The sequence below is a fragment of the Colias eurytheme genome, chromosome 21 (assembly GCF_061535395.1).
Source record: "Colias eurytheme isolate Ceu_HAF_F1 chromosome 21, ilColEury1 Martin Lab GWU primary, whole genome shotgun sequence".
NCBI classification, from domain to species: Eukaryota; Metazoa; Arthropoda; class Insecta; order Lepidoptera; family Pieridae; genus Colias; species Colias eurytheme.
The window spans coordinates 5,567,926-5,578,981 of NC_143000.1; the positions used below are offsets into that span (position 1 = coordinate 5,567,926).

The 11,056-nt window shown below is 33.7% G+C and overlaps 1 protein-coding gene across 1 annotated transcript; it reads left to right on the plus strand.

The window, feature by feature from the left end:
• The first annotated feature begins 462 nt into the window (after positions 1-462).
• LOC149899138 (peptidoglycan-recognition protein LB-like) lies at positions 463-10,091 on the plus strand. The gene is made up of 4 exons (XM_090114300.1): positions 463-539; positions 7,730-7,964; positions 8,763-8,881; positions 9,692-10,091. The coding sequence occupies exons 1-4, from the start codon at positions 467-469 to the stop codon at positions 9,958-9,960; spliced, it is 696 nt and encodes a 231-aa protein (XP_089970426.1). The 5' UTR covers positions 463-466; the 3' UTR covers positions 9,961-10,091.
• Positions 10,092-11,056: the final 965 nt, after the last annotated feature.

Sequence of the window (11,056 nt, forward strand, 5' to 3'; positions counted from 1 at the left end):
AAGATTTGGTTGTAAAAATTGTGATAAGTTTTATCAATTGATATTTCGATCATTTGTAAGTAATTGTTTAAAAAATGGAAATCCATTTGTTATTAGATAAAACAAACTCTTCATTGATATTTTGCAAGGTCGATTAGGTACCTACTAGATAGTTTGCCAGACGTGATTATAAACTCATTTAAATATTTATTGTTATTCATTGATCAATGAATTAATTTAAAGTATCTATGCTCAATGGTAAATCACGCGTCTATGAATAAGATATTATTGAAATATACGTTCCACTAAATGTAAATAACTCTTATCTATTAGGACAGATCAATAAAATTTTCATAAATAATATACGTTTTGTGATAACGATATGAATAGGACGTACTCGGGGACTTATTTTAGTTTTAGAATAATCTTTGATTCATATTTTTTTGTTATGGTTGCAGATAATCTAACCTGATTCATAATAGAAGCAATGGTGTTAGTGTTTTCAGCTGTAATCATAATGTGTACAAATATATTAAGTGTTACTAGTGTGCCTGTAAAAGGTATGTCCTTTTTTATTTATGCTTGCATGACCCATTTTTTTATCTCGTATATTTTAAGTGGCAGTCAATATTTAAAAAATGTGTTTGGTTAAATTTATAGATTTTCATTGGTGGTACCTACATACTGCAGGTGTAGGTATCATACCTATTACCTACCTAAGTATGTTGAAAGTTGAAACTATAAGTAGGTAATTAGAAATTTAGTGCAATCAATTCTACTTTGTAGCCACTCTGTATATATAAAGCATTACAGTAGATTATTAAATACATACGTATGTAGTAACTAGCTGTTGCCCGCGACTTCGTCCGCGATTACGTCGTTTTTCGTCATTCGTCGTTTAAAAAAAATACGTGACACTTTATTTTTGAATGTTCTTAATTGTCTCTTATAAAAATTAACTACATTAAAATTGAATACTCTGATAAGAAAATCTTAAAATCGGAGGACATCGAAAATCTGAGGAAAACATGAGTGAATTTGATTTAAATTCTACATTACTTAGTAATTCATATAATAATCTAAATTAAATGTAGATTAACAGTTTGAGCGCATCATTATATAATATGTACCTCAGTATTAAATTACGTTATAGTTTACATAGTAATTTTACTAAAAACATGATGACTTTCTTTCGCGCTCGGTACAACAAACTAAGCATGTTTGTGGTACGTGGCCCGCGTCACTCGACCCCCCGTGAGTTCCCCTCCGTTACTATGCGAAAATACATTCGTCGCCCTACTGTAGGAAAAATTGTAATATTTTAAATTCGAGAAATATTGATTTCTTGTATTCGACTATTCGTTGTAGTCGAATACAAAATATATTTGAAGAAACTTAGGTTGGCCTTCAGGCAAAAGGGATCCTATCAAATGATAAACTTGACCTTGTATCTTAAAAGTAAGCATGAAAGGATCCTCTGATAATTGTTGAGCACCAAAGGATCATTTAAAACGCACTACTATAAGAGCGAATATTGTCTAAGAACTGTTTAGATTGCACATGTTCCTCTAAAAGTAGTGATTTCAAAGGTTCTGGTATATCTTCAAACGAAAGCCGACTCCTTACTTTTCTTTAAAGCATTACAAAAAGAACATACTACGTTAATATCGCCTATACAGAAGATGATCTGTAATCAATTGTGAGGTTCCTTATAAGCAAACCCACTTTTATATTTGTCGGACCACACCACCGAACTCGTAGATTGATCTTCTATGTTTACCTCTAAGTCATTAAGACTGTCGAAATCTGTCTACAGTAAGACGGGCCTCTCGCTATTCGTCCGTTTCAAGAGACCAAATAGTTTCAATTCTTAATCTTTCATTAAACAAACTTATTAATCGTACTTGTCTCAAATAATCTTGTCTCAAATAATGGTAATATTCGCGTCCCTACTCTAGTCATTGCTTATGCTCATGTTCATCTTCAAGAGATCGAATAATATTATGGTGCACCCTATTATTTGTCAAACGGTCTTCATATTGAGTAAAAGTTTCAGATTATCGAGATAAAATATGCCATTTGCGATCAGCTGTGAGACGTTATACCCTCTCAGTGAAGGTTTCGGTCTCACAGGCAATTCTCGTTGTGAAGCGGTTTCAGGTTCTCGGCATAACACATGTTGTTTTCGGTCAATAGTAAGCCTCTTACCTCTAACGATCCTTGAGAACTCTTATTTCTCATTTTCTTAGCTTTGCTCGAATTTCGATATAAAGATTTTTTAGGTGGCACTGATGCGAGTGAATATAAATTAAGTTAAAACGGACTGAGAGTGTTATAATCATCAATCATCATCATCATCAATACATATAATAAAATTGTGGAAAAGTGATGTCTGTACAATGAAAATATGTAGAAAAAAATTAGCAGGTGTTATTATTAAATCGATCTTGAACCCAAAACTGTAGTTAAAATTTTTTTTGTCTGTTTGTCTGTATGTTTGTGCACGCTAATCTCAGAAACGGCTTATCCGATTTAGATGCAGTTTTCACTAATGTATTGTGGTAATCTTCATTTAACATTTAGTGTTTATTTCATATCAATCGGTTCATAAATAAAAAAGTTATGACAATTTATAAGTAATCACAGCGAACATTTGCTAAGGCATTCTATTGTACACTGTACAGTGTACAATAGAATGTACAATGTGTAATGTGTGTAAAATACATATCAAAATTCCCCAAGGGTTTGGGGGTAAGCTGAGGTAGTAGGGGGGGGCGGGGTCAAATTAACATTATGGTTACTTCTAATAGGTAAATTTTCCACATAAAATGTCCTTTAAATTATGTCGTATTATATTTTTAACCCCCGACGCAAAAAGACGGGTGTTATGTGTTTGACTGCTATGTATTTCTGTGTGTGTGTGTGTGTGTGTGTCTGTCTATGGCACCGTAGCTGGCTAACAGGTAAACCGAATTAGATGCGGCTTTTTAGGGTTCCGTACCTCAAAAGGAAAAAACGGAACCCTTATAGGATCACTTTGTTGTCCGTCTGTCTGTCCGTCCGTCCGTCTGTCTGTCAAGACCCTTTTTCTCAGGAACGCGTGAAGGTATGAAGCTGAAATTCATATCAATTACTCAGGTCTACTGTCCCTTGAAGCTGTGAAAAAATCAAACTTCTAAGCCAACGCAATCAAAAGATACAGCCGTTTATGCCGCAAATTTTCGACACTTGCAAGGGAATCAAAACCTACAGGGTGCTTCCCGTGAACTCAGAATCTTGAAATTTGGTACGAAGCAACGTCTTATAGCATAGATAAAGGAAAAATTACGAAAACCATAAATTGTACTTTGTAAACCTTGCAGGTTTGTACGGAACCCTCGGTGCGCGAGTCCGACTCGCACTTGGCCGGTTTTTTTTTGTTAGGCAGCATATTTTCCGACGCTGGTTCTTAGATAAATTGTATCAAAATCGGTTCATCCACTTATTATACCTACATAGGGGTAAAAGTGGGAATGAAAATGATATAATAATTTATTTTTAAAGATCGTCGGGAAGTTTATGAAATTATTTATTCCTTTTTCTATACACTTTTCTTCGTTTAAACGGTTTAGTTACGTGCTCCCTCTCTCTCTCTTCAGCCTTTAGTTACGTGCGTGAGACAGGAAACATCTAATTTGGATTTGTTCCTGGATTTGATAAAAATTGAGTATCGATTAAGCTGATCAGTGGCTACACCATACATTATTAAAAACATCCATTTAAAAAAGGAAGGAAATAGAATTTGCTCCTCTCCCCCCCTGGTTCCTAAAAAATAATATGACATAATTTAAAAGAAATTTTACGTAGAATTAGTTAGGCATTTCTTTTTTGATTTTCGATATTATATACTAATCATAATGTTTCTATTTGGTATAGGTTAGGCATTTCATTTCTTGATTTTCTTTAATAAGTTGGTACGTAAGTTTTTTAGCTCAGTTTAGTAAGAAATTTTAATAAGTAAGAATTCTTTTAATTATTTATGGTAGTACGTATTTACTCAATAATTGTATGTTAAGTAGTAATTCAGCATGGGCGTAGCCACGGTGGGGCTGGGTGGGGCGCTTACCCTGGCTTTGATCTGGTAGGTACCAATTGTGAAGGGGAGTGGGCGTGGGCGTTGGCGTGGGCCTGGGAGTGAACGTGGGAGTGGAAGCATGAAAATAAAAACAATTATTGTTGCCCCACCCTGAGCCCATGGTCATAGGTCCCATAGTCACTATTCCACGCGGACGAAGTCGCGGGCACAGCTAGTAGACAAATATAATCAGAAAGCTTTGAACTCCTAAGCTCAACCATAAAAGATAGACATTTATGATGTCGGGAGATATTTTTTATATAATATGGAGAACATTTCTTTCATAGGTACTTGATTTCTGTGTAGCTTTAACCCTTAAGGTTGCACACGTGACGAAAGCTTAAAAATGGAGTTACTGCTCTGCTCACGAATATGAAAAATAATTGTACCAAGTTTCGTTTAAATCCGTCGAGTAGTTTTTGTTTCTATAACGGTTATACAGACAGACAGACGGACAAAAATTTTTGGCGTCAGTGTCGATCCCTAATCACCTCGTGATAGTTATTTAGGAAATATATTTCATGTACAGAATTGACCTCTACAGATTTAATATAAGTATATAAGTATACATATAATTAGATTCCAATTTCCATGTAACGTTAAATTCGACTATACAATAACTAACAGACAACGCAGGTTACTCTCGTTTCCGTAAGTTGAGGCGGCTACATATTCGGTCCTCATAACTTCACTTTTTGTGAACGAAACGACAGCGCGGTTTAATTCGATGCCGATGCCAACGACAGCGCGGTTTAATTCGATGTCAAAAAAAAGGAAATATTTTTAATTGTGAAAAAATATTATGATTTACACCATTAATACTATTTTAACATTAACACAAAATATAAGACTGTGAGTGTGTAAAAATAAATCCAGCTAGTTTCACATCAAACTTATGTTTTTAATTAGGTATACGACATGAAAATATATTAATTACCAAGCAATAATCATACAGGTAAATACTGAACAAAAGTATTAACAGTATATTTTTACTTACAACATGTAAATGATGAAGGAATAATAATTATCAACGAACTAACCTTTTTGTATTATTGTTTATAAATATAAATTCATAAACAATAAATTTATAAAGAATAGAAAAAATTCGACCACTAAAGAATGCTGGTTCGAGTCCCGCCTCGTTATCCAATTTTTAAAACACGAAGATTTTTAAAAATGTAACCAATGAACACAATCAATATTAGATTAATTGTAATGGTGTCTAGTTTGACTTAAAATAATAAACATCTACCCTCACTTTTAAAAATGTAGTATATTCACACGAATTATAAGCGCACCTTATAGGGAAGGGAAGATATGGGTTAAAGAGTTAAATAAATAAATAACATAATTATATTTAAATTATTAATTTTTAACATTGTATTCAGTAGTGTTAACATGTAAATTGATTTGATTTTTACGAAATCTCATAGATGGCGCTGTTTCAAATTTGTCTTTATACTACTAAATTCATTAAACTGTTTCTCTGCCCAAATTACGTAAATGACATAGTTTTTATTGTGTAAAGCTAGATAATAGCATGGCTTACCCGAAACCAACATTTAAACATGATTCTTTAGATTGTACGCTGTCGTAATACACGGAATACGTAAGAAAAAAAAAGGTTCACAGCTCCTCCCCCGGAGGTGATAGCATGATAATATGTTTAAAAAAGCCTCACTCGACCTGTTAGTAATATTCATGCAAAATTTGAAGTCAATCTATGCAGTACTTTTCGAGATTAGCCTGGACAAACATACAGACAAACAGACAAACAGACAAACAGACAAACAGACAAACAGACAAAAATTCTAAAAACTATGTTTTTGGCTTCTATATCGATTATAGATCATGGATTATGTATTCTTTTAAAAAAATATTCAATGTACAGTTTTGACTTTCCTACGATTTTATTATATGTATAGATTATCTACGTAGATACTCAATTTTTACACGTGATCATTGTATCATTAATTGATCATAATCATCATCATTTATGTAAGAAATACATTGAACTCTAGTATGCAGTATGCGTCAGTATACATTCATAATACCTAATTATTTTATGGACAAAGCTAGTCGTCCGCTAAACGGATGAATAAAATAAATTAGTCGTCCGGTTACCGGATGAATAAAATAATTTAATCGTCCGATAACATCTATTTATCTATATAGTTAGGTTATCGGGGTTTCTTTAGAGAACTGCCGCACGTATTATAGGTTTTTTGTGGGGGGAGGAGGGGGGAGGAGGGCACACGTTGGTATTTGATTTTTTTTTGCGCGTCGACGGAGCCCCGCTTCGCGGGGCTCCTATTTCTGTGTAGTTTTTTTTTTAAGAAACCTAACCTAACCTAACCTAACGGCTAACCTAACCTAAACTTGATTTTTTTTTGCGCGTCGACGGAGCCCCGCTTCATCATCATCATCATCAGCCCATATACGTTCCCACTGCTGGGACACGGGCCTCCTATGAGGGTACAGGCCATAATCCACCACGCTGGCCAAGTGCGGGTTGGCGGATTTTTGATTGATTTTTTTTTGCGCGTCGACGGAGCCCCGCTTCGCGGGGCTCCTATTTCTGTGTAGTTTTTTTTTTAAGAAACCTAACCTAACCTAACCTAAACTTGATTTTTTTTTGCGCGTCGACGGAGCCCCGCTTCGCGGGGCTCCTATTTCTGTGTAGTTTTTTTTTAAGAAACCTAACCTAACCTAACCTAACGGCTAACCTAACCTAAACTTGATTTTTTTTTACGCGTCGACGGAGCCCCGCTTCGCGGGGCTCCTATTTCTGTGTAGTTTTTTTTTTTAAGAAACCTAACCTAAACTTGATATTTTTTTTGCGCGTCGACGGAGCCCCGCTTCGCGGGGCTCCTATTTCTGTGTAGTTTTTTTTTTTAAGAAACCTAACCTAACCTAACCTAACCTTGATTTTTTTTGCGCGTCGACGGAGCCCCGCTTCGCGGGGCTCCTATTTCTGTTTAGTTTTTTTTTTAAGAAACCTAACCTAACCTTACCTAACGGCTAACCTAACCTAAACTTGATTATTTTTTTGCGCGTCGACGGAGCCCCGCTTCGCGGGGCTCCTATTTCTGTGTAGTTTTTTTTTAAGAAACCTAACCTAACCTAACCTAACGAATTAAGGGCGAATATCTCGGCCATTTTTGATTTTAGAGAAAAGTTGTTACTATAAAACATGCTTATATTAGCGTAATCTTTACGATAAAATAATAATAAATAGGTGTTATAATGACACCAACTCCATCAAAAATTTTCTAAGTCCTGCGCCCCCTTTGCTTTAGTCCAACCCAACTAGCTTTAGTGTTAAAAGGTTATCTATTAATCCGAATAATCGGACGATTAAATTATTTTATTCATCCGGTAATCGGACGACTAATTTATTTTATTCATCCGTTTAGCGGACGACTAGACACTTCGTTATTTTATACTAAGGTACCATACATAATTATTTTATGTGAGAAAAGTAAAAAAAATAAGTCTACTTTGGCATTTACATTTGAAATTTAAGATTTAATAGAGCCATAAGTTAAAAAGGCTGCGTCAAATATAATTAATAAATCGAAGTATAAATATTTTCATTCATAATAATTCATTAAAGTCCTAATAATAATCTTTCAGACGAATCACTAGAAAATGAAGTGATCACATACAACTTCCCGTTCGTGAGACGAAAGCAATGGGGAGCTTTGACTCCCAAACAGATCCTACCTCTAACGGTCCCGGTACCATACGTTGTTATACACCATTCGTATTCACCGCCTGCATGTACCGATTCCAAGCAATGTGCAGAGGCTATGAGATCTATGCAGGACTTTCATATGAATACAAGGGGATGGTGGGATATTGGGTACAAGTAAGAACTGTTTTGTACTAAAGTGATGTTTAAAAACAACTTAGAGTACCTAGTATAATATAACAAACAACTGTGCAGCCTACTTATTTAAGCTAAGCTAATGTTGCTTTTGTGAGTTACCTACTTTTATTTTGATCAAATCTAACGAACTATATTCGTAAATGAATATGCTAGGATATTTAATTTGATAAAGTACCTAAACTGTAGTATTTCGATAATTATTCTAGAAATTATCTTGAGGTATACCTCAGGAGGTAATTCATTATTCATACCTATATTTGGGTAGTCTGACCACTGGCCGATTAACATGTTATTGATGATTCATGATATGTAAACTATTCGTATTAATATTGATTAACTTATTATAGGTATTGTATTTTCGGAAATGAGTGACCAATGACCATCACTCATTTATTAATATGTAAAAAGACTTGCAATAATTGAACACTCTGTAATCTACTAAACTAGAACTGACATTATTTAAGTATTTTTGTAAGTAGTTAGATAAACTCCATTTAAGACAGATAATTTTTATCGGAATTAAGTATTATCATAAATAATAGACAGTATTGTTACTATTTACTAAGTCTAAGAAAAAAGAAAAGCACCCCATAAAATGAATGCGGTCTAACACACAATAAGTAGGTACCTATATGTAGCTTAAGTACCTACGTTTGTAGAATCAATGTACCTTATGTACCTAAGCAATTGAATATTGGCTCTTTGAGCACGTGTCAAGTCTTTGTCAAGTACATGTTATTTAATACTTTTTTATATTATATTGCCTATTAATTCTAGTTTCGCGGTGGGCGGCAACAGTGCTGCGTACGAAGGCCGTGGTTGGAATGTTTTAGGCGCACATTCATTGCATTTTAACAGCGTGAGCTTGGGCATATGCCTCATTGGAGACTGGTCACGTATGTATTTACTTTAGTGTGCCATAAAATGTATTGTTAAGAATATATGATTAAGTTTTATGTTAGTAACGACCAATGGTAGTAATAGGTAGATAATAATGAAGTTTGTTCATCTTTTCCATTCTACAATATTTTATTTAAGTAACTGTGCAAATGATTAATTATTAATACAAATAACAAAGGAACGTGTGTGCCGAGCACACGTGTGAGAACTGAAACTTCTTTGGCAAGATTCAAAAATACCAAAATCGTCGCCTTGAAATTTTACTCTCAACGCGCCTAAAGAAGTTTCACTCAAAAAATTTTCTTCACAAATAAGAGTTAGTTTACAAACACATGGTTAAAATTAATCTAATATTTAATTTCACGATAGAACATAGTTTCATGCTAGATGTATAAAATGAATTTATTTAAAATTTTCCCTAGAGCGTGTCGTCACATTTTAATGGCAGATATCCGATAACAGCGGCTATTATGTCTTTAGATAAGAGGAAATATTTGTTTATGATGTACACAAACATGGTTTGGATGTAGGTAATATATAATCTGTCAAACATAATTTTTAAATAACACGGGCGAAAAGCTACTTACAAAATGTATAGATAGCAGTATTTTGACCGATTACATTTTTAAATTGTTTCCTTAAAACTAAGCCTTAAAATATACCTACTTAATCGCTATCGTTCACACGTTCAATCTCTATCAAGTCTATCACATAAGTACACAATTCCTGCATTATGATTTATGATAAATTTTAAACTACTTATCAAAAATTGCACTTTTTTACGTCTTTTTATATGTCTCTTTCAGATGAATTACCTCCTCAAAATCAGTTAAAAACCGCTAAGGCCTTAATAGCAGCTGGAATTGAAATGGGGTTCATTAAACCTGACTACAAGCTTATTGGCCATAGACAAGTAAGAGAAACTGAATGTCCAGGAGACGCTCTCTTCAACGAAATACAAACTTGGGAACATTTCTCCCCTTTTCCGAACAACGCTAAAGATTTGATAAACGTGGTAGAAATCCCGGAGATCATTCGAGAAGAGTGGAAGAACAATGGCACTTTGGTTTCGTAGCTGTTTAAAAATAAGTTTGGTTTAGGTGTAATATATGGTGTACAGTTTGTTTTCTGTTTGTTGTTTTCGCTTTGTTCTTATATGCATTTTAACTTTATTTAATGTGAAATAGGTACCTATGTTAATAGTTCCTTGATAAGAATAGATACTTAGCTTTAAGTCTGTAAATAATCTATATTATACTAATATATATACATAATTGTTTTATTTACTTTCTTGAATAAAGCCCATACATACCTATTTAAAAGATGACAATTATGAGCTACAATTTGAGTTATTAAAATAAATACTTTAATGACTGACGCAGTTCTGGGACATTAAATATTTTTTTATAGTCTTGAATTTTAAAGATATGCTGGAATGGTAGTAAAGTTGCCGGTCAGCTTGTAATAATATAAAATTTAAAGCACCCGCAACACTACCAGTGTTTTTAGTGCGGTGGTGACATTTATTTATCTGCTCCTTATGTTGTTCTGCCACGAAAAATATTAATGAATATGTAGATACATCATTTTAATGACTAATTTATTTCTCATTTGTATACAATAGATTATACATTACACGTGACAGGTGGCATTATAATATACGAGGAAATAGATATTGATCATTTGATAACAAAAATTATTATAATAACCACATAGTTAACAATAGACTTCAAATTGCGACCAAACGCACTGCAATGATTATTATTATATATTTGTGTGAGTCATTTACTCGTGTGACGGTCCATTTACATCAAACGAACATAGAGCTAGAGCAAGAGCATTCTTTTGTAAATAAAAAAATAAATAAAAAGTTCATTTATTTGCCTTCACAACTTAAAACTATTACAGACGAACTAAATATGTAAGTATGTAGCATTTTCGTTGTGAAGGACTAGTGTCTGAAATAGGTCTGTGAAAGACCTGTAGTACAGATCACTAGCCCCCCTCGCGGATAGCACTACTAAATACACTCATAGTTTCAAGAACTTAATAATAACTTTAATGGGAAGAGAAAAACAAAAAAGAACAGAACTTAATACTAATACTAATACTTAAAAGGTCTCTTAAAATATAGACCTATGCGTGACCAATGTATTTAGTGAATGTTTTGT